The following is a 25,212-nucleotide window of genomic DNA, read 5'->3' on the forward strand; positions in this document are numbered from 1 at the left end:
ACCAACCACACAGGTTCCTGTCAAGCAACCAGATGAGAGGGAAGAATTCGTGTCCCAGACAGCAGCAGCTGGACAACTTGACCAGCTCAGCAATATTATTTTGCAGAGTAGCTTGCTCCAGCAGCTACCCTCCCAAACGCTCATAGATGAGGTAATACTAGCTTTAGCAAACCTGACGAGCAACGATACAATACAAATATGTACATAGTAACATACAAACAACAATAATATATCGAGATACTATATATTTTATCATACCATACGCTTTTTTGATACAGGAAAATTGTCTTGTTCATGTTGGCTTATTATAAAACCAGTGTCATAATTGATATTCAATTTGGATACAAGGTTGTCTTTTTTTCTAAGACATAAATACATTCAATTTAATAGTGATTAATGAATTAATTAATGATTAATGTTTAGAAATGACATAAACTTTGTTGTACTTTTAAGTGTAGAATAGAGGTCACATTTTCAGAAAATTGATCTCCTAAAAATTAAAATTTATTTAATATTAGTTTCAGAAACATAAGCTAATTGGCATCACTTTTGTTGATTAGTTAAACAACCCATTATTTGTTTGACTACCACAGATGGCAAGTAAATTTGAGGCTGATGTAGAAACTATTTCATCCAACATCCTACCCCATCTCAGGACCATTGATGTCAACCTGGAAACCAAAACAACTCTTTGTATGTCGCTCTCCAGTGTCTGCCTTATGGCTTTTCAAGCCAAATTGCCAGTCATGGATGTAGCCGAGACCCTTAAGCCAAGACCGCGTCACTTGAAGACCACCACTGTGAGAAAGATGCCATACAAGAATGATCAAAGGCTCAGACTTGGCAATGAGGTTATGGATCCAATCAACATTGAATCATTAGATGCTGGAGAATGGGTAGATGACAAGGTAAGTTCACAACAGTGCATTGGTGTAAAATATGTGTATCTGGATAAGAACAAATTTAAGCATTCACACGCACTTATGTATTATATTGTATTATATGTATTAAACAGACAAGTATTATCTTTAGTTTACGATTTTGCGTTTTTCAGATTAATCTCATCCAACTTTGATAATTGGCTTAATTTAAAATAAATTAATTGTATAAACATGTCAGCATGACAACACTTTTTACACAATTATTGCCTTATTTGGAAGTATAATATTTACAATTTATTTTAATCATTTCATTACATGATTGTGTAAATAATTTTAACTTTATCAGAAAAATCAATTACAAATAGGCATCATGGCAAGTTTGGCCTTTAAACAATATTGTTGAAACATGTGTAGCAAAATAATTCAAAATATGGACAGCAATAAAAGTTATATACCAACTGTATGTTATTGACATTAAAATGTTGCTGAAACAATGGTGCAACAAAGCTACTTTTTATCGCAGGTCATCAATGCCTACCTTGGCCTTATAAAGGCAGAAGTGAATCTCACCAGTAACCATTTGTTTGTCCTGCCCTCGTATACAGCAGTATTGTGGGAAAATGGGACCCTGAACCACTGGATGTTTGAAAAGGTATTAAAACAGCATGGAGTTACATATAAATTTATATATAATTCAAGTTTTATTGTCATTTTTTCATCACTATTCAATTAAGCCTACATTAATAAACAAGTATTTGACACAAAACTTCATCATTTGATACACTATATATAATAATGCTTACCCAGAGAGTCGAGACTCTCACAGTAGCTGTGTGCAGTCATGGATACGAAACCTAAATGGTTAAATATTCTATTGTCAATATTATTTTTACTGAAAGCAATTTGATTCCAATTATGTAGTATAATGAAGTCTGTCATAAAATGTCTTTTGCTGGACATATTTGTACACGTATGTTCTGAACCGTTCAAGTATAATTACAGGAACTGCCAACGTAACATGTGATAAAAATGTTTCTTACATCCAGGTTTCACCTCATGACCTTGCACAGAAGGCTAACTGAAACAAAATACAAAGCAATCATTAATATATGTAAGCAAAGCACGTTTAGGCAACACAAATAACAAAATACAAAAGAAAGATTATGATTTTTTCACGGTTAACAGCTTCTAAATTTTGCACAAGTTTAAATGTTAACACACATCAGTATATAGAGCATTGCCATTTCTATACTCTAGAAATACCTTCTTGGAATAACTTCAAGTAGCCGTTACTAACACATCCAATCTGATCATGAGCACATGTCTCTCATACATGATACATTATAAATTCTATGTCCAACAGACATCAATGCCCCTGCAATATGTTATTGTACACAGAAGCATATATGTACCTATGTTACAATATTGACTATTTCACAATTGTGAAATGACATTTAAGAGAGATCTGGACAATGTTGTGGCAGCATAATGTTAAATTCAGTAACGTCTTTTAATGAAGGAACACTTCTCCAACTACAAGCTTCTGCTGATGCCTATCAACAGCCATGGCAATCACTGGATCCTTCTTGTGGCAAAACCCAAGGAAAAGACAGTGTCAATCTTAGATTCATTACACCACCAAAACTTTAAGTGGCTGAATCTCTGGGGGTAAGTGCAATTCTCCTTAAGTCTGATTGGGGGTAAACAAAAATAGGTGTAAGAATTGTTGTTATTTATCAAAATAAAACAAAAAAACTATAAGAATTATCATCATATATTTTTATCACTACATTTTTCCAGCTTGGTTAAAAGAGTAGGAAATAAAAGAATAAAACAATAATTACTTTCTACCAGTAAGTTTTACAATTCGGAAAAAAAAGGTAAGCAATTATGAAAAATACTGTTAATGAAACAAACTATAAAAGCAAGGGACATTGAAAATATTTGAGGTGGTATGCAAACATTTACATAGATTCAATAGTATGCATATTCTAAGTGGAAAAAGGGCCATAATTCTTACAAAGTGCTTGAAACAGTTGTTTTAACCTTTAATGTAGAATTATCAATAATATGCATATTCAAAAAGGCCAAAGGGCTGTAATTCTTACAAAATCCTTGATACAGTTGCCTTCTCTTGTTTATAGATTGGCGTATGAGTGACGACTCTAATGTGTTTTGTTTTTTACTGCAGCCAATTCTTTGATCTAAGAAACAAAGCTGCCAATGTTAAGGAGCAACTTGGTCCTTGGACATACAGTCCCATGCAGAGTAACAAGCAAAAGGACAGCAACTCTTGCGGAGTATTCACATTAATGGTATGTTCATGCATATCAAAATATGCTGCCTTTTCGACATAAATAGAATAAAATAAACAGGCCCCAATTACAGTCATTTCAGTTAATGACAAGATGGTTGAAGTTAGTACATGGTAATGTGTAGAATACAAATTAGGTTTGACTGATTCCTATCCTTAACCAACAGGAATTTATACCTGTCTTGTTCAGGTTTTAAAGTAGTAGTATGGTGGCAATTTAACGTCCATATAAAGTAGCCATGTTCAGTTTTGTTTAAAACAATTATTGGAGCCGTCAATTTTAACTGTTATTATGAACGCTATTTTTTTCCAGAATGCTGAAGCCATTGCTCTTGGGGTTCCCCATGAAATAATGCGGCAGGTTCACTGTCAAGAATACAGGAATTATCTCAGGGAACGGATTCTGCAACACAGCAAAGAAGCAGACGACACTATGTGTGATATGCCCAATTGCAGCGTTTCATCAGGAACACAGCGATGGGTACAATGTTCTGTGTGTGGCAGGTGGTACCACCTGAAGTGCTGTGGTCTGCCAGTAAGGGCAGCCCTTGAAGAGCAATATGTACATGTATGTATGGGTTGCACAGCAAAGTTCTCATAGCAGTACCATTCATTGAAAAACAAGTGCCTCTACATGAAAAAAAAACAAAAAAAAAAGTTATAAAATGGACATGTAATGCGGGCAACAAAGAGTTGGGTGGCGCCAATGACACCCCTGCCATCGAGCAGATAATACAGTTTCACATCTGTGCAGCTGGGGGACCCGTAGCTAACTTAAATAAGTTACATTAAATGTAATTAATACAAATATAGTAACCATATTGACTTTTAAGGCTGAACAGCAAAACGCCTCTTTTGGTCCCGAACTCTAACACCCACAAAACAAAATAAATGAATATTTAAACAACTAAATTTTTTTTGTTGTCCACCCAGTGACTAGGCTCAGGGGTTTTTCCGCACTGTCTACGCCTCCAGAAAACGGATGCACTCCTAAAGCAAACAGACCTGATCCCAAACCGAAATTATTAAAAAAATTATCCCAATTTCCAAAAAAGAAATGTTTTTTTTTTTTCAAGAATGAAGTGTCTTAAAACGTGTGTGACTAACCAGTGTTTGATTAGGTCAAAAATATCTGCTATGCGGTTTTGACTGTTCAGTTCTTATCTCAGAGTGTAACTGTAACTGAAAAACAAAACTGCAGTACTTGAATAAACGTTGAACACGCCCAATATTGCATCTGTTTATATAAAGAAGACAAAATAACAAATAAAAAGCAAATTTATTTGTTAAACCGCTGAATTATTTAAGCATGATAAATTCACAATTTTTTCCCAAATGAGCCGTTTCATTGACGCAAAAATTCCCAAAATGACCAATTTTGTCGATAAAAAATTCCCAATTTGGTCAGACTCCTTTTCCCAAAATAGGCAGAAAAAGCCCTGCTAGGAGGTAACAGGTTCGATCCACAATGCGGGCACGTTCTTTAGATCTCCCCATAGACAACAAGTACTGGTCCTAGTCTCAAGAAACGGACTTGAAAGCATTTTAAATAAACTATGGCTTTCTATGCAACCGAGCTAAAAAAATTGGTTTAAACTAATCCTGCAATGTTAACCTTTAAACAGTAATAATACAAAGGAAAACCTGTTGTTCCGGGCAGAAAGTGGGTGGATGTGTGATCACTTGTTTCATTATTTCCACTGTTAGGTGTGCAGGTCAACCGTGTTCAGCTTGTATGACCTGGGTGCTCTTGAAGGGGGACAGTAGCCTGCGCACTGCGAACTAGAACAAGATGAAATAGACTTTCCAGACATATTTTTTAGTTGAAAGTGTTGTTTTATGAATTTCAAACTATAATATTCCTATATTTTGCCATACATTCGTACATAAATGCATTGCTTGGACAATTTTTATTACTTTGATTAGTTTGTAAAATTATTTGGTATTTCTTAGATGATTTTAGTGCATAAATTTATGCAAGACATGACTTATGTAGGAAGATAGTCAGAAAATTTTGTATTTTAGAAATTCAGAGTATAACATAACCAAACTTTTTTTACCAAATAATTAGTTTTTTGAATTTACGCAGTGCTAGGGAAAATTTTTGTTTACTACTTCAAATAGTCTGTACAATTGCCAGGGTTTTATATTGATTTAAGTGCGTAAAGTTACGCAGAGCTTGTCTTATGCTTTGAACAATTTTGTTGGTTTGAAAAGTTGGTAAAAAATATCAGGTATTTTGTAGTTGCTAGTATTTTGCAGATTTTCATTGTTATTTATGCAGAGCTTGGCTTACGTAGAAAGATAGTTAGAACAAGACTATTGTAAGGAAATATTAGTCCCCTACCGGCTCCACCATTGTCAGAAATTCCACCATTTTCAGATTTAAAAAATATATATATTTGTTGCCATAGCAACCAGAATTTTATGATGTAGGAACAGAATGAAATGACATGCATAATGTCCATATTGCCATCTGTCCATGTTTCAAGTTTCATGAAAAATTATAAAGAACTTTAAAAGTTATCGCAGGATCCAGAAAACCACCATTCCAGCAGTATTTTTAGTTTATTTGTTGCCATAGCAACTATAATTTTTGACTTAGGAACGAAATGAAATGACGTGCATAATGTCAATATTGACATCTATCCATGTTCCAAGTTTCATGAAAAAAATATTAAGAACTTTTAAAGTTATCGCAGGATCCAGAATAGTGTAATGGACGGACGGATTGACAGACGGACTGACAGACGGAGCGCAAACCATAAGTCCCCTCCGGTGAAACCGGTAGGGGACTAAAAAATGTTGTATTTGTAAAATGCAAAGTATAACTCTACTGTTTTGTTTTACCATGAAGTTGTTTGTAAATTTACGCAGTGCTTGGGACAATTTTTGTTTACAACTTCAAATAGTCTGTAAAATTGCCAGGGTTTGATATTGATTTAAGTGCGTAAATTTACGCAGAGCTTGGCTTATGTAGAAGAGTTCTTTGCACAATTTTGTTTGCTTGAAAAGTTGGTAAAAATATCAGGTATTTTGATGTAGATTTTAAGTGCGTACATTTACGCAGAGCTTGTCTTGTGTAGAAAGATAGTTAGCTGACCTCTTTACAATAAAATTACGAACTGCTTTTGCAATAAATTAGTTCTTAAATTTACGCACTGCCACTGGAGAAATTGCCAGGGTTTTTATTTGATTTAAGCGCGTAAATTTATGAAGAGCCTGACTTATGCAGAAAGATCATATGTTTTAGTTAAAAGTGTTGTATATTTGAATTTCAAACTATAATGTTGCTATCTTTTGCCATAAATTAGTTTATTAATTTATGCAGTGCTTGAGACAATTTTTTGTTTACAACTATAAATAGTCTGTAAATTTGCAAGGGTTTTATATTGATTTAAGTGCGTAAATTTATGTTAAAAGATACTTCCCAAAAATACTGTATTAGTGAAATTCAAACTACCACACCACTTTTTTTATAAATGTAATACTTCGTAAATGTACGCAGTGCTTGGGACACCTATTGCATAGTTCTTCGATTTCTTTGTAAAATGATAAGGGTTTTTATGATGATTTAAGTGAGAAAATTTATGCAGTGCTTGCATAAACCGACAACTGTATTTAGAAAAGTTTGTCAAAATGAAATTTATGGGCAATAAAATGTGAAATAAATCACTTTTTTTTCATTTTGCAACAAAAAAAAGGGAATATTGAGGGATATTTCCATATAAAATGCCAGTGAGTTAATAACCTTGACTTGCATATTTTACGGCCTTATTGCCTGATTTAAATAACATATGGTACATTTTCTACCGCACATAATGCAACAAACTTTGTCTTAAGGCTTGTCAGGTTTGATTGTGAGCAATTACATTATAATTAAGCTATCTTTGTTACATAAGATTAATGTTGGGTAGTATTAAACACTTAAGACGCCTGACTTGCATATTTTATGGTCGAAAATTCACATTAAAACAAGAAAATAGCTCACATAAACATTTCTGCACGCTTTATTTTACAAATTTAAAAACACACGACGCTATTTATACATACACATATCAAGTGTGGCGAAAAATCAATAATTCCTAAAACTCAAATTGGAGCTCAGTTTGAAAGTCTATCGGTATATCCGAAAAGAGTTATGTCCGAAAATTAGTCTTACCCGCATTGTAATGTTTTTTTGCCCAATCTTGAAGAAACGAACGTCGACCCTCTTTATTAGTGATGTTTTTCTCCAATTAAATACCAAAGTCATTGCAAAACAATATAAGACTTGCACTTTTTACGGGTCTTGCCCTTTTTACAGAGCCTAACGTAAAATTCACATGACCGGAACCGGAACTTGCATATTTTACGGGTCTTGCATCTTTTACGCTACACCGGTTTGACACAATGAGAAAACCCTTACATATTTTCTTGGGATCCCATCAATCTGAACGCTTCGGACAGTGGGCTACACCACACCGTCGCCGTTATGGTTACAATACACTAAATGATCGCTTCATGTAGGGCTGTACTCTCTAAAAAAATATCATAGTTGACAGGAAGGTATGTTTTACACTTTTTACCATTATTCGGTTGTTATCTTGCGGAGATAATGGTAGGGCATGAATAGGTGTTCACTACTGAATCCCTGAAATATGATACACTTGAAGACTATAGTAAACCATTGCACTAGAAAAGGTTACATTCCACTAAGAAACGGCCGAAAAAAAAGTTGCAAAAACAGTCGATTTTGATTTGTGTCAAGTTCTTTCTTGCTTTGTACATGACATATCTTTTTTATTGCATAAATCGATTACGTTTAGAATGGCCTTTAAGAAAAGGTATGGTTATGGGGGTCTCTATGTGCAAAATGTTGCATTTATTTTCGCTCAAAGTTGTCGCTTTTACATTGAATTATATAGTAAAACTATTTAGTGTATTATGACCTTATGGCGAAATTGTCCGAGGATTTCCGATTGGGGATCCCATAACTAGCGACGACAACTCGGCATGAAGATTGCACAAATACACATATATAGGTCTTCACTAAGTATTTTTCGTTTCGCTCGATAAGTATACACGCGAATTTAATATAAGTTTCAGTATAGAAACTAAACCGGGAATGTTTACCATAAATTTCAGGAAACGTAAACGTACATCAAAAACGTTTACGTAGTACTGGTCATGTACGTAATTCCGGCCTGTACGTAAAAAATCGGCCACCTGTGTAAAATCATTTTCATGATCTTGACGCACATATTTTGTTTTTATTTAGAAAAATCAACATGAAAACCATCCCCACTCGCAATATTTTGCAAATGTAAGAACCATATCACCGTAAACTTTTGTGTTAAAATGTCACAAATATAGCAGGAAATATTTGGCTCATGGGGAAAGTGATGACATCATATGTTGCAACAATTATAATCATATAAGAAACAAATATATTTGATAAAATTATTTTTATTTTATCTAATAAACTTTAATCCAAGTTTTACCAATTTATTGTACAAAAACTTATATTCAAAACATACAAATTAGAAGCTAAATATAAATTTTTAATATATGAATTACCTCCCTTTATAAGAATATTGCTAGATTACATGTTTAAATATTATATATAAGCGTTTACTAATAATCAACACTGAAGTCAACTTTTCAAACAAAATGTGTTTACTTTTTTAGCTATGTTTGAAAAAATTTATTAAACACATTAAAAACAAATATTTTTTAATGAAATAGCAGTTTCCCCATTGTTTATATTTATTAAAATAGGTAGGGGGAGTAAATGGTGTAATAATTTCGCATTTATTTTAAATTTCAAGTCAAAAATATTAATAGTATAAACATTGATTAATACTCTGAAATTGAGGACATTTGTCAAAAGATATTGCTTTGTAATTTTATCTGCAGATCAAACCGAAAAGTGGCCGATTTTTTAGGTACATTTAACCTACGAAAATGGATAGTTTACATGTCATCATTTTCTGTTCATTAAGTAACATTCACCGATCTAATTCTATTTAAATTTTCATGCTAGGTGAGTTTTGAACCCAGGATTATATATGTGAAGTTTAGTTTCAACCAGTTGCCTAACACTAAAGATTTTTCTTAAATAGTCCCAAAAGTGGCCGGAATTACGTACATGACCAGTAGATAGTAAAAGATAAAAACCCAAATCAGGAAGAACATTTTTTTCAAAATCACATTAAAGTCTAAATGTGGGAACTGGCGATAAAACACTTCACACACATATATAGGTTTGGAATGTTGGTTTACTACGCAATTAAATACGTGTACGTTAATCTTATATACAACTACTGTATAAGCAGAATTGAAATGTATCTCTGTCTAGACATAATTAACGTGTACGCGTTTCTTCGTTCCATACGAGGTTGGGAAGCCTTACAGTATCAGTTTTGCAAAATACCAAAATTTAGGTCATGTTTATTTACATTTAAACAATTTCACAAACCACCAGTTGTTCTTCCACCGCACGTTAATAATGGTTAATTCGGTTACTACACAGTTAAATTCGTAAACAAGTAAACGCATGATGTTGTAAAATAACGGGTAAATATCTAAGATAAACATATAGTAATCAGATTCCTGTGTGTTAGTGTATCGACTGTTGATCGAATAACGAGATCAAACTTAAAGATACAATGTTAAAGCCACCGAAACGCCTATACATTCGAACATAATAGCGGTCGGTTTTACTTATGTAAATTGTGTGATTGCATCAATAATCCACTCATAGTCGGTATTTACATCCAAATTATATGATCCGTGTATTTATCTATAATTAGTTTGATATAACAGTAAATATGTGATTACAAATTTGACCGATTTCATACCAACATAGTATGATAACCATGGTACACATACATTTGTAGTGAGTCACAAAGTTCTTATATCCAAGATCGACATAGGATTGTTGTACATGTAGCTTCAAAACTATGGGCAACCATTTAATATATAAGAGGAATGTGTTTTTATATACAGGCAGTTCAACGTAAAGTTCAGCAAGGATAGACATCGGAATCATTTTAATTGTGAATAGCAGGGCAAGCCCGTAATGGTCTAGCCGCCCGCAGTATTTTTTAATTATTCTATGAACTTGAAAGTAACTGTCTGTCTGTCTATCTGTCTGTCTGTCTGTCTGCCTGTCTGCCTGCCTGCCTGCCTGCCTGCCTGCCTGCCTGCCTGTCTGTCTGTCTGTCTGTCTGTCTGTCTGTCTGTCTGTCTGTCTGTCTGTCTGTCTGTCTGTCTGTCTGTCTGTCTGTCTGTCTGTCTGTCTGTCTGTCTGTCTGTCTGTCTGTCTGTCTGTCTGTCTGTAATTGTTGAATAAAAATGATTTATTGTATCAAATTAAAGGGACTTGTTCACAGTTTGGCAAGATGGCTGCTAAAAACAAATGTCATATTAAAAAATAATGTATGTGTGCTAATTAAAAAAATAAAAATAACATCCCGACTAAGAAAGATGTTAAAAAAATTGATTTTTTGTTTATTTATAATCATCAATCTCAATAGTGAAATCTTCGCAGCCTTGTAACGCTTTTCATCAATACTTGAGCAAAAGGGTTTTTTATCGACATATCTTGTTGTTTTTTTAGCCGACAATATGTTAATAAATCCCTAAAAAGGCCATTTTTATTATTTATACCTGATAACAGTAATGTAGTGGAAAACCAGCTTCGCCACATTGAGATACCATAATGTTAAAACAAAAACTACGCTTCATCGGAATATTTATATGATATATTTGGAAATCTCGTATATAGCGATGACTTCTGTGGAAACTGATTCACACGATTTTTATACCAATTCACTATCAAACATATTCAATCATTTTATATAGAAACATGCCATTTGCTATAATACATGCGTTACCATAATTGTAAGCATTTTAGCATTCTAAATACTTATGTCAGGACCACAGGTGGTTAGCGTGTGGCTATGATATTAATTAGTGAAAACATCATTTTGAATGATAAATAATCATATTATAACGAAAAATTAAATTTTATGAAAAAAAAGTTCACTATCAAATATATATATATATATTTATATATATATATTTATGAATGAAATCTCCAGTTGTAAAGACACACCTCCGCATTGGACCAATGCAGTCACTCGTGTGTTTAAAATGTCAGTTAGTTGAAATGTATGTAAACAAAGGTTTCAAACTGCGCTGGACAGTTAGTCTTGATGCATAATGAAACGACAAGAACGGTAATAATGTTTTTTTTACGTTTTATTGAATTATGGTATCGAGGTACATGAACTTTGTAGGGAATTTGCCCTTTACTCCGTGAAGATTTTAGTCTTAAAGACTCCATGATCATTGTCAACTGGGTCATGCGAGTTGTGTATCGTGTTATTTCTTAAAAGTTGATCCAGCATTTGTAAAAATATTGCAAGACATATACATTTCCAGAAAGGAAATTCATTTTTGCGTTGAATAAGACCGAGATCGTGAAAATCGCTGCACAATTGATGAAGATATGGCTGTTCAAAGCGATGCACCCCGTTTTGGGGTGATTTTGAGTTGCATACCTTGTTATATATATATTTGATAGTGAAATAATTATTTTTTTCATAAAAGTTAATTTTTCGTTATAATATGATTATTTATCATTCAAAATGATGTTTTCACTAATTAATATCATAGCCACACGCTAACCGCCTGTGGTCAGGACACATAAAACATAGAAACCATTATTAAACATAATATTCATGACAACGTAGATCAAACAACTTGGAAACCATATCAATAAAATCAAATTGTTTAATAATTATTCATATTACTCTTGACTTATAATGAATCATTCACAAAATTGTATACATAAATGTAAACCAAAAATCACAGAAAATTACATTTTATTTCATGATTTAAAACAAATTAAAACCGAAGTTAATCCCGATACGTCTGATGGTTTCGGTTCCGCAAAGCTGGATGACCCGTGCTTACATAATTATTCGTGCGTATTTCTTCTAAATAAAAGTCCTTAATTTTCTACCCATTCCTTACATTAAACTTTGTCCCAGAGTTCACCAGGGAAATACCGCCGGTGTTTGCTTTAAAAAAATTCGTAGGTAAACAATGGAGACAACTTCGAACAAAATACTGCAATGCGCACGAGTGTTTGCCTCCCTTTGTTCTCAAGATTTACGTTTAAGACATTTATTGACTAGACGATTAAATACACGAATTTCAAACGGGTGAACACGATGTACAAGATAATGGTAGCATTAAAGGGGCCTTTTCACGTTTTGGTAAATTGACAAAATGAAAAAAATGTTTAAGATTTGCAAATTTTCGTTGTAGTTATGATATTTGTGAGAAAACAGTAATACTGAACATTTACCATGCATGCTCTAAAATATCAATTATATTTTTGACGATTTAAATACCAGGAAATTATAAAGCGTTGCAATGTCGATATGTCGATATATTTTGTGATGCTACGAAGATTGCTTATATAAAGTATAAAATACACCAAACATTGCGTCAGCACGGAGGGTGGTCTAAGCGATAGACTTTTACTCCAGGGGTCAGTGGTTCGAGCCCAGTTGAGGGTTACTTTTTTGTCTTTCTTTAAAATTATTCTTGTTTTTTTTTTTACTGGAGCTTTTTAGATTAAATGTTAACATTTATCAACATAAAGCATTTAATGACGCCAAAATCTGTGAAAAGATCCCTTTAAAATGAAACGTTTACAGAATTGTGGATTTTGATAACTTTCGTTTTTGGCAGACAACTTGCAGAAGTGTAGATGTCATGTTGGATCTGACCCCTAGAATTTCAACTTTTCATGAAAGGTAAGGCAATTGTTGAAATCACCATACTAGCTAGTGTATAAATATATTCGCTCTTTATAAACCGAGTAACTTGAAAGACCAGCATGTTTAAACCGTATCCAAATACTTATCACAAGAATAAAATTAAACAAACAAAAGAAGTTACCCTCAACTGGGCTGGAACCACTGACCCCAGGAATTAAAGTCTATCGTTTAGACCACTCGGCCATCCGTGCTCATACAATGAGAGATATATTTTATACTTTATATAAGCGATCATCGTAGAATGAAAACAATATAACGACAACAACAGAACTCTCCAAATTATAAAATCGTTAAATTTTGTCAATTTACCAAAACGTGAAAAGGTCCCTTTATTGTCTTCAGACTTGCAAATTGAATGAGTTCAATACACTGTCAGATCTTACATCATGAATAATTTACAGGTTTAGTGGCTGCCTGTTAGTCTGGGGCCAGTAGATTTAAGCCCAGGAAACTCAATTTCAAACGTTGGTTACAGTTGGGCTAAAAACCAGGGCAACTAGCTTTTTCAAAGCTTGAAACAATTAAAATAGAATACAAATTGGATCAATTAGGCCTAAGAAATGATTCAATTCCGGCTCACAACAACACATGATGCATTCGAAGTCTGTCATGTGGGCAAAATTGTTGCTCAATAATTTAAAGTAAATAAATAAAGTATTAGATACATATAACACAACATGTACATGATTCTAGGCTTGTTATTCTTTAGCAAGGCAACCAAAATTCTAAATATGGTTGCCAGTGCAGCAATCAATTGCTAAAAAAAGAGAGACATATTGTTGTTATTTTGTTATCTCTATAACATAAATAATTATGAGGATCAACAGTGCACCCACATCTCGACCTGTGCTTTAAGACACGCTCTTTTGAATGGGTTGTGTTCATTTCAAACTTGCGATACAAAAAGCTGTAACATAATTTTGAAAACTGAGTAGCGTCTAAGATAATGCAATAGGGAACAACTTCAGTGCCTTCAGCGTTTTGATAAAATGTGTAACTCACACTGATCCAATTTGAATTTATTGCCTTTATTGCAATCTTGATGTTAAATATTATTACATGTATTCATTGAGAGACGCAGATTGCTGAGAGTTGCGCACTTTTTCTATGTAAGTGTAGCATTGTCAGTGTAAGGTAATGTGTACATATATAATACTATTTCATAAAAGGATTCAGTGGATATGCGTCTAAATAACAGCGTATTGCTACTTTTCTGACTTTGACTAAATGACAATAGAAGGCGAGTTTCAAAGCAAGTATATTTCTCTGAAATAAAGTACCCCACTAATACATATAGATTGTAAAGTAAAGAAACAATACGTAAACGTATATACCGCAACATATGTAGAACACAACCATTATAGTAAACCTTTGAAAATGAAAGACAAATGTATTGAAAACAATAACTTTAAGTACATTCAAATTCGATTGAATAAACAAAGGATTTTCATACAGCATAAAATAAAATTGAGAATAAAACACAGCGTCACTTCAAATCCAAACATCATTGACAATAAGTCCATATGTAAAACAGTTGGACTTGAAAATCACAACCAATGGAACAGCATTTTTACATTTGCATGATTGTTTGCAACAACATTTTATTTTCTTAGAAAAGTAACCAGTTTGTCTCGAAGGCCTGCTTTTTTGCTGAAAAGTTTTCTTCCCAAACGACATTATTTATGTATAAAAGCAATGTGTTTATATTGACCTACAGTGGAATTTGAACATTTAAAATTACGCACCAATTAAAATGTTCTCATTTCGTAACAGATGTCACGCGGTGTTATGGTTCGTATTTTCTACATGTACAAATATACATAATGGTATATCATTACAACTGAAATACAATAATTTTGAAATACTTAATACGTGTCCTATTTCTTTTTCCATGATACATACCGTGAACGTGCCAGATTTGAGCGTAAAAACATAGATAAAGGAGTAATGACTACCATCAAACAGTGACAAGAGACACGATTTAAATGTTTCTTTACTTGCTAGGGTTGCTTTAAGTATGTCGTAAGCTGGCAGTTCGAGGTGGTAAACGTTAATAATCAGTACCAAATCTATATGAAACGCAGAATATATCCGGGTACAATATTTTAATTATGTACGATTATTGGAAGGTACTAAGTGTGCATTAGTTTTAGCGGCATCCAAAAAGGGAATGGAACAAAGTGAAAGCGGTAAACGTGTTAAAAGTAAATAAAAAGACCTTTAAAACGTATAAGCTGTACAACCAATGAGAAAAGTATCTATATGATAGCGCACAAATACATGTAATTTAGAACACTCTCTCGAAAAATGAATATAAACCAACTTTGATTTAACCAACGGTAAAACATTCTAAAATTAATAGGTGTAGTACCCAGGGTGCAGGATCACGTGACTGTGTTGGATTCCCCGTTTTAACTTTAATTGATGTAAAGACGACGGTAAGTTGAGCTTACTTTCAAATAACTTTTAATAAAATTTTTAAGAATTGTATTAAAGAATTTCAACTACTGATAAACGACAGATTTTAATGATGCTTATGGCAATGTGAAATACATCAGAATTAATTTGTTTAATACGCCTGTGTTTTTTTTTATATTCGATTTTTACTACACGGTTATGCTTTACGCAACGTGAAATTTTGTCACCGATTTCAGGCGTATTCAATGATTTATTCTTATACCTTATACACGGCACAAATTGCACGAAAAACTGTCTTTTATGCAGTAAAGATTTTTGCCAATGTATTTCAATAACTTGAGATATTTACAAAATTAAAGTTATTCACGGTGTGATTACATTCTGTCCAGCCCGCGTGTAATCGCCCGAAAACCCAGTTGATACTGCACCATGGCACCAGTTGACTGTGATCTATACATGATATTGAAATTTAAAATGTGGGCAATTTGTTGGAATTTTTGGATAAACGACCGGACTCATGTATTAAAAAGTGTACTTGTCAGAGATTATTATATATTTGACCAGCAAACGTTAAATTATTTATTAGAAAGTTGAAATGAAATATTGAACTTGGCTTTACAATAATTCTGTTTTTAATTACATTACAGAAATATAAATCTAATCAAGCATTTGCAATTCATCGGACTTTCAGAAAATGGCGATTTTTTTTACTGGTATTGAGTTCAAAATACGCTTGTACGTGATTTGTAAACCTTTTTCTCTTAATGTTAAAAACATTTGAACATATCAAGCAATAAACGCCTTGATCTTGGCCTTCACGGCTGCGTCGCATGAGAAGCACTTCCGGGAACTAGGGTCGGTGCTGCACGCCTCACAGGAAACCAGGTGGCCGCACGGCAGGAACGCGATACACACGTCGTTTCTACGACACCGCAGACATTTTGACTGAGCTTTTAAGGCGCGGTTTTCGCTAAGGAGTTGTTCTCGTATATCATCTGAGCGCCTGTCTAAAATATGTGATATAAATCAAATATCAAATAAAGATAAGCGTATTTCTTGTTAGTTGCAAAATCTGTTGCAATTGAGTAATTTTATACATTACGGTTTCAGAGATGTTTATTTAAACAAGGACTTACTTGAGGCCTCCTGTACTGTTGATTCTGCTTTCTGCGGGAGTGTCGCTTTTTCACGTCTAGCGTTCGGTACAGTTACTGGTGCCTCGGCCGTACTGCTATATGCAAAACTGCCCGCAGGGATGGTACTTCTTGCTCGTTGGACTGGTAAACTAGTGAACTGAGATACCCCAGCCGTCTGACTAGCAGTAACAGGCAACTCGCTTGTAGATCGGCTCGTGGTAGTGTCGTCCGCGTACCCAAAGGCACCATTTTGTGGATTACTTGCAGGCTCTGTAGTGTTAGATCGTGGTGTCGTGGACGATGGTGCAACTTCCGCGCTAGCTTCAGGGCCGTTATCTGGTCGTCTTATTTCCGGCTGGTCATCCAAATCATCTAGTGAGTGAAGTATTCGGTTCAGTCGTGAATTGGAACTCTCGTTTCTGTCGTTTGTGACAGGTTCATTGACCTCTGAATTGCGTACCAAGAAAGGGCAGCTAGGGGACACAAGTCCATGAGCGCGCAAAGGGTTGTCCCTTTCGTTCCAGTTACTAATGCGTTTGGCGCAGCAATAGCAGATGACCTCATCACCTTGACTAGCGTAATAGAAACCGGCCTTTGCAAGCCTTAGACACGACGGTTTCCCGTGCGTTGGGTAAGTTCTAAATGTACAAAGGCGCAGAAGTTCGTGACGCATACTCTCTTTTGGATGCACGCTTCTTCCTTCAGCAAGTCGGTTAATGATGTTTATCACTGGGCTTAATGCAGGAGACAACCAGAATGATGTTGAGAATCCATGAATGAAGTCGATTGTTGGTAACCAGACATTTCTGCGTAACCTAGCAAGAATATCTTTCTTAAAACTCCCATGTTTTTCTTTAAACTTATCATCAGCATCATTTTTACCGGCTTCTTGAGATAGTGATTTACAAGCAGAAGATAACTTGGTAAAGGAGCCTTGTTCCTTGCATGCATACAATGGTTGAATTGCACGTTGACTCGATGCCTCAACAGAAAACTTTCCGGGAATATCCAAATCACATACACTGCCATTTATGACGCGGTTTGCTTGGATATGTCGTGACAACCGGCGAATTATTAATTGCATCACAAACAAGACAATACATATTTGACACAAACACGCAAAACGCAGGAATACAACATTTACCAGCCTGCAAAAAAGATATATGTTTAAATGTAGATCTGTTATTCTTGGAAAGACGAGACGATCGTAAGCAAAGATACACCGTAAAATTGTAAACACATTATTAAGAAATGTCTGCGAAAACACTGCACGTTTTGTTTTGACACGCGTGTTTGCAGTTGTTGTTGATTTTAACACTGTGACGTTATCAAGATCGCGTAAAGTTGACTTTATATCTTGACTGGCTCTACGTACACTTAATTCTTGTATACGAAATTTTGGTCTCAAATTATAACAGATTTTGCATTTTGTTGAAATATTGCTAATTTTTAACCATATTAACTTTCTGTGAAAGCCTTTAGTCCGTCTGATGATCTTATTGGATCCACGTTTATCATTACTATTAAAATTCATATAGTGTTTTGTTTGCAATTTGCAGAGTTCTCGTGTTGTTCCAATCCACTTGACAAAAGCTCTTTTATTTGGCAGTCGTTTAGTTCTAATCGACGTGCATTTTACTTCAAATGTTTTCGATAATGAAGAATTACATAACTCTATAGCTTGTGACGTCCATTGAGATGCGTGACGTACAATATATTGATACAACTCTTCATCGTTGTCTTGTATATCTGATGGATCTCCGTGCGTAGTCTGTTTAGTGCCCGAGGTTAGGAAAAAAGATTGCTACAAAACAATCACATTTTGTTGAGATAACAAATCATTTAAATAAGTTTTCAGTTTTATTGAAAACAACAAAACAACAAAAAGTATTTGATGTAATCATTTTTAAAACTACTAAGCTACCATAAGATATTATTGACTCAAAAAGGCAATTACAAGGACAATAACAAAGCATCCCCATAAATCATGTGTTGAAATCTTGTCATCAAGCTCTATTCACGATTTTTTAGAAGAAAGAAGTGGGTATATGTTCCCACTTCTAGAGGAATTTTAGTGATTGATGTATTTATATGTACAGTTATTTATTATATTTCCGTTGATTATCTAATGACTGTATTACATATTATTATATATATTGTAGACACCTACGGCTACTATTGATCAGTTTCAGAAATGTGGGCATGCGTCAAAAATATAAAGCAAACACGCCGCACATATTCACAGATTTCAGAGAAATACTGAAAGAATCATATTGCAGAGCATCCATTAAAATAATATCAACACAATGTTAGAATCATAGTAGAAAATTTTAGGAACGCCAATAATTATTCTCTTTTAAAATGAATTGAAAATAAATATCATACTTACGTTCTTTATTTCAAATCCTTCCTTCGCGCACGTACAACCAGAACAATTGTCACACTGCAGTTTATCATGTGACCTTTCAAAGTGAAAGCGTGAAGGTAGGATTGAAAACAGCCGTGCTTTAAAACTCTGTAAAATAACAGCGACTAATTACAGAGAAACTGATTGTTCCAGATTAAGAAATATATATAAATGTTTATAGCTGAAAAGCGCATGTTCAAAATGCAAAAACATGCTGGTGTAAAGCAATTAATAAACTAACTTTCATACAGAATACTCATGTTTAATTTATTATTAAAGGTGGGAACATAACCATTACAAGAAATCTACGAATATAGTTGAAAGCTAAGCTTAACCTTGTGTATTTCTGACGGCATAAACGTAATTGACATAATTTGGGCATTAAGCAAGACACATAATTGTTGAATACATATTTTTATAGTAAATATGTTATATACCACTGTCGTTTTACTTCATACTAACATAACACAAGTAAAATGTAATATAATATGTATACAAATATAAATGGTTTTGATGTAAACAATAAAATAACATTACTTACTATTCCAATCGCTATCATTTTTTGCAAGTAAAATAGACGCGAATGACTTTCCAAATTAAATGACCTTCCTTCAGATATAAATTTCGTCAACTGTATGTGAAATTCCACAATCTGATTGAGCTGAAAATATAAAGTATGAAACGCATAAATAATAATAGTGTGCTATTCCCAGAATATGACCAGACATTTTTAAATTAGAACTTTGGTCTCATATATTGATAGAAATGTATTCGTGTATCATGTGAGCTAAAATTACACGAGATTAAGAACATTAAATAGAAGAAAACACGATATTTAGAACATTAAATAGAAGAAAACACGAGATTAAGAACATTAAATAGAAGACACAACTGTCAAACAGCGGGGTAAGTACATTCAGGAATGTTAAAGGACGTTTGAATACGATAAGCTTATATGTATCTTTGGAATCCCAAAAGTTTAATTATAAAATGGGTCGGCGACTACCAAACAATATTTTTCGTGATACCCCCACACTGTAGCCATTTACTTTAAACGTTAGATATCCATTGCGTATATTATTGCTATTTGCCATCGAAACGAAACATACGACTCCGAATTTTACTTATAAAAACATGTAATTTACTGATAATCTATAAAATATACAAATATAATAAATACGTTAAATTGTATTGCTTGGGTAATTTAACGAGACTATTTTCCCGTTCTTTCATTTGTTGTTAATTTACTGTAACTGACTTTTGCACAGTAGATTTTGGGTCATACCGAGATACGTGTTCATTTAAAAAACAGTTGAATATTAAACGATATAAATATAGAAACATGCCAAAAATCAATATGCGTATACGGAATGCGGGTTTATTCATCGTGAAAATATGCGATGTGAAAACTGAATCTTGTATTCAACACTTGTAACACCCGTTTACATCAGTATGATAATTATTCAACATCGCCGTGCTGGATTATTTAAATATCTAACATATTTCTTTAAAAAGGTGCATCTTGTACATATTGACCATTCCTTATATATCAATTATATTAATTTTCAAATTTATTAGTTTAAATTGCCAATACACCAATGTGAGGATTGATCTTTTAAAATCCGCAGCTATAAATTTCGTTATTTTATTGCTCACTACAATAACATACCCTTACTTAGCCACAGTCCGATTCGTATTTATATGCAAACAGGTAATCACGGTCCTTTTCAATCAATAAAATATTATACCATAATTATTGTTCATTATGCCATTGTGACTTATATATACGTTCTTAAAACCAACTTAATTAAATACTTTAGCAAGTTCTTAAAAGATATAGCACAAATACGTAAACTATTTTGATCAAACGATAACATAACTTGACTGCATATTAATTTGAAGGATTGAACTGCTTTATTAACATGTATTGTCGTTTTAAATATATGACGGGTAATTAATGTTTGAATGAAATATTAACTAGGTTGCATATAATACCGCCATCCTGATTGGCCTGCTATTTAAGTTGTTTATTTGTCGTTGCAGACAAATATGAACTGTACGCGACACTTGTGTGCAGTCAGTATACAATACAATAATTGTTTCACTAATGAAGGAACTGAAACAGCGTTATGGTAATGATACAGCGTGTTTGAATTATATTTTATTAAGAGGAAATATCAATGACAAGTAATTCGCGAGATACCCCGGTAATTTAGTTGAAATTCACAACGAAACTTTTAATGGAAATTAAAATTAATGATCTCAATGTTGTACCCGCTATGAAATGTTTATTTACAAATAAATACACCCACGCCAATTTTCGCGCGCTTTTTATCAGGACAAGAAATTCATTTAATTCACGTGCACTATGTATATGTGGCTAGAATTCGTATATAACTTCATGCTTGTGTTGCATACGAAATAAGGGGATATTTCCATGTGTAATTTAGCATTCGTTTTATGGTATAGAATACTATTATGAAGATATTGCACACGGCGACACTGAATTATTACATAAAAAGTATAATTTCCAGAGATAACATGAAAATGAAAAAGATAAGCGTGCACATCATGTGCGAAGTAAGTTTAGAGCTTAAATTCATTGTCCAAAAAGAACTACTGCCGATTCTTTCATAAGGAATGGATTCTGTCACAGGAAAGTCAGAAGAATTAATATTATTTACCACATATTCCAGCCAGTTGGCACATATGGTGAAACATATCGGCAGTTCTAGCAAATTCACAATGGCGCAGCGCTTTACATCTAAGAAGAGGCTGCAAAAAGATATCAAAATGTTTGTTAAGATTACATCATTGACAGTACGGTGCATCGGAGATACACATGTAATTGCAAAATATAAAATAATAGTCTCAATAAGATTGTTCTACTTCTAATACAATGTGCATTCAAGTTATATACAACTATAGGTATTTATTTTGCGGATTTCAACGTACCTACCTAATTTAAACTCGCTACAAAAGCTAAATCCACAATCAAAGTATGCGATTTATAAGATTTTGTACATAATACAAATCACGATTATAAATGTAATCATACCGTTTTATATACACCAGATATTGCACGTACGTTTTTTTAAAAGATTTTTACGTTGTTATTGTCATAGGTTTTGAATGACAGTTAACTGTTCAGACTGCCAACTATAACGAAATATTAAGGGCTCCTAAAAATTAGATTGACCAAGTGGATTTTCTAAAGTAATGAGTTGTCTTCAAAACTAGTAAATGCACATTTTTGTTTTATGATTGTAGAATATCTTTACCAACCAATGCCGATTTGAAAGGTAAGGTTAATTATATATTTTGAATATGTGTCGTTTGCCAAACTTGTTTTAAGTTAACGAAAAGCATCATCGGAATGGTTAATTATGATCATACATGTTTACGAGAGGAATAAAAAGAAAAGAACGTTTCCCTTACTAAGGCTCGAATCCAGACATCCTAGATAAAATGCTTAACCATCAACAAGGCGCCCAAGACAAGTCTTTTTATATTTAATTAATTGAATAATTTATATAAGTGTACGTGTCGTCAACTTACTAAGCGAAACCACGAACGTTCTTAATTATTCTGGGCATCGTTTAGCGTTACAAACGCTATATAACTTAATCGATTTCGACTGATCGGTTATTAAGAGAAACATTTCGTTTGTTATGAAAATTTACCCGTTTGAGTAAAATTGTATTGTGTGTTTTTGTATGGGACGCTGAGGTGTACATAGTTTATCAAACTTATGGTATATATCTGAAATATATTTCGTTGTCCCGGAAAAAACACATCATTTTTTTCATAATTAAAGTATACTGTGAGCTTTCTTATTACCCAGCTTCTTATGGTATACCATACCTGTTCTTTGATGACTCTAATAAAGATCCCACACCACTCAGCAGTATCCACATGACACAGAGTATTACAGCCAGGATCCCAGTGAGAAGGCGATGATCTTTTAATATTTTTCGACTTCTTGGAAATGATGAGTGTTTTCTGAGTTTCAAGGAAACTGATAAATATTAATTACGTGAACATTCATTTGTACACAACATCTTACATAATTGCTGTTTTTGAATGCACTCTCATTAAAACGAATTTCAACATATTTCTGTAGCAACATTTAGTAGTCGTTTTAAATATACGTTTTCATGTGTTGCTTTTCATTCTATTATGTTTCTTTTCGTTATTTTAAGCAAAGCATTTTATGAGTAAATCAACTTCATAAATTTAAAAAGATAACATAACAAAAAGAACAATGCTTCATATGTACGGTAATACTCACTTGAAATAAATATTTTTTAAACTGAACATGATAAAGATAATGTTTTGAAACAACATGGATATTACGTATACCCCAATATCTAAATGCCGAATCCGAGTTATATAATACAATATCATGTGAGTAATATACCACAAAGAATGAGTCATTAATCATACGAAATGAGAAAACTTATAGTAAATAGTACAGTATATATGCTTATAGCGATACGTAACGGTATGAACGAAATACAAACAGACTTATATTTATACAACATTCCGTTTTAAACCAGGCATTCGCGACGATGGTACGGTATGATAATTCACGCGATTAAACGCTGTTTTCTGTACCAGGTATACAATAACAAATGCATATTAATAAAAAATAAAAAATGTATACATACCAAAGCTCGTTTGCCGATTATGCCGTATCTTTAAATATCATCAAGAAAAAAACGACAGAAATACGATTTTCCTGTTTAACAATCACTAGTAAAAAGTATCAAAAATATAAATATTTATTATTTTATATAATATAAATTATTATTTTATTTATATTAAATCCAACATATTGTAAACCGCCAGTATCAACCTATCTTCATCAGATGATCTTTATTTGTGGACATACCACATAGGTATAAATATTATTAGTATGGAATCCCAGTTTAACTGAACCGCCTTTATTTATAGAATACATTATTCAGTAGGGTGTGGAGAGTGATCGATACGCATGGTGAGTAAGTGACGTAAGTTGCAACATCCAACATATCGGTTTAAAATCAAAGTCGAATTTAAAGAGCAAATGAAATGTCGCACTGTTACGAACAAATTAATGTCGTGAATATTCGAAATAAGTTTAAAGAAAATCTTCATATGATCATGATATAAAGACATGAGGCGAGACTGGTCGTATCGTATTATCCATGTTAATATAACCAACTATAATACGTTTGTTCTATGAAAAAATTCTACCGTTCTAAGTGTCAAGCCTACAATGAATGACAGGCCTATTGCAAAAGTGCAGGCCTATTTTGAATGTGCACTGTAAGAGTGCAGACCTATTGTAAAAGTGCCAAGTGTATTTCATTTTATCGGATGATTGTGTCTTCCGATTTTTCTTCATTTATCGTACGTTTCTTTGGAGCAATATCTTTTATCTGTGAGTTTTATTATCTCGCTTCTAATCCAGATAAAATAGCTCCGCAATTTTTTGCTAATTTTAAGTCGATAAATTCTCCATTTGTCATCAAAAGTAGGATAACTTTCTCACAATGTTTCTAGAATTGAATTTAAGTTAATTGACTCAATCCTCCTCCTCCTCCTCCTCCTCCTTCTCCTCCTTCTCCTCCTCATCATCATTATCATCATCCTCATCCTCCCCTTCTCCTCCTCACAATTCTCCTCCTCCTCCTCCTCCTCGTCATCGTCTTCATCATCATCATCATCATCATCATCATCATCATCATCATCATCATCATCATCATCATCATCATCATCATCATCATCATCATCATCATCATCATCATCATCATCATCATCATCATCATCGTCATCATCATCGTCATCATCATCGTCATCATCATCGTCATCGTCATCGGCGTCGTCGTCGTCGTCATCGTCATCTTCATCGTTATCATCATCATCATCATCATCATCATCATCATCATCATCATCATCATCATCATCATCATCATCATCATCATCATCTTCATCATCATCATCATCATTGTCATTGTCGTCGTCAACATCATCATAAAAATAATTATTGTGACAAGCATCTTTATGAAATTGTTTGCTTGTTTTAATGGAGATACAATCTCATGTTATATATTCACATACTTTATTTTAATGTTGCTGTTTGGAGATAATTTTATATCATCCATGTGGATCGATTAAAATCGATTTAAATCAAAACAAATTATTTTACATTATAACTAAGGCAAGACATAAG

At 33.4% G+C, this 25,212-nt stretch overlaps 2 protein-coding genes and 1 long non-coding RNA gene across 3 annotated transcripts; 1 reads left to right on the forward strand and 2 right to left on the reverse strand.

Moving 5' to 3' along the window:
* Positions 1–593: 593 nt before the first annotated feature.
* On the forward strand, positions 594–3,950 carry LOC127834073 (uncharacterized). Its single transcript, XM_052359653.1, has 5 exons — positions 594–908; positions 1,405–1,533; positions 2,401–2,549; positions 3,073–3,196; positions 3,509–3,950. Exons 1-5 carry the CDS (start codon positions 594–596, stop codon positions 3,794–3,796), a joined length of 1,005 nt encoding a protein of 334 aa, XP_052215613.1. The 3' UTR covers positions 3,797–3,950.
* Positions 672–7,562, reverse strand: LOC127834076 (uncharacterized). The gene is made up of 6 exons (XR_008027784.1): positions 7,358–7,562; positions 4,840–4,977; positions 1,922–1,959; positions 1,685–1,735; positions 1,420–1,517; positions 672–798 (listed from the first exon to the last, which is right to left on the reverse strand). It is a non-coding gene; the product is annotated as an uncharacterized LOC127834076 (long non-coding RNA).
* Positions 7,563–14,320: 6,758 nt separating this feature from the next.
* Positions 14,321–22,992, reverse strand: LOC127836496 (uncharacterized). The gene is made up of 6 exons (XM_052363145.1): positions 22,860–22,992; positions 21,680–21,770; positions 19,537–19,656; positions 18,978–19,103; positions 16,589–18,392; positions 14,321–16,459 (listed from the first exon to the last, which is right to left on the reverse strand). The coding sequence occupies exons 1-6, from the start codon at positions 22,910–22,912 to the stop codon at positions 16,239–16,241; spliced, it is 2,415 nt and encodes an 804-aa protein (XP_052219105.1). The 5' UTR covers positions 22,913–22,992; the 3' UTR covers positions 14,321–16,238.
* Positions 22,993–25,212: the final 2,220 nt, after the last annotated feature.

Source organism: Dreissena polymorpha, chromosome 6, assembly GCF_020536995.1.
Source record: "Dreissena polymorpha isolate Duluth1 chromosome 6, UMN_Dpol_1.0, whole genome shotgun sequence".
NCBI lineage: Eukaryota > Metazoa > Mollusca > Bivalvia > Myida > Dreissenidae > Dreissena > Dreissena polymorpha.

Coding starts and splice junctions, on each gene's coding strand:
- LOC127834073 (XM_052359653.1), top strand. CDS start 594: ATGGCAAGTAAATTTGAGGCTGATGTAGAAACTATTTCATCCAACATC. Junction 909..1,404: donor GAGAATGGGTAGATGACAAG/GTAAGTTCACAA, acceptor TTTTTATCGCAG/GTCATCAATGCCTACCTTGG. Junction 2,550..3,072: donor AAGTGGCTGAATCTCTGGGG/GTAAGTGCAATT, acceptor TTTTTACTGCAG/CCAATTCTTTGATCTAAGAA.
- LOC127836496 (XM_052363145.1), bottom strand. CDS start 22,912: ATGTGGATACTGCTGAGTGGTGTGGGATCTTTATTAGAGTCATCAAAG. Junction 19,657..21,679: donor CCAACTGGCTGGAATATGTG/GTAAATAATATT, acceptor TTATATTTTCAG/CTCAATCAGATTGTGGAATT. Junction 19,104..19,536: donor AAATGATAGCGATTGGAATA/GTAAGTAATGTT, acceptor GTTATTTTACAG/AGTTTTAAAGCACGGCTGTT.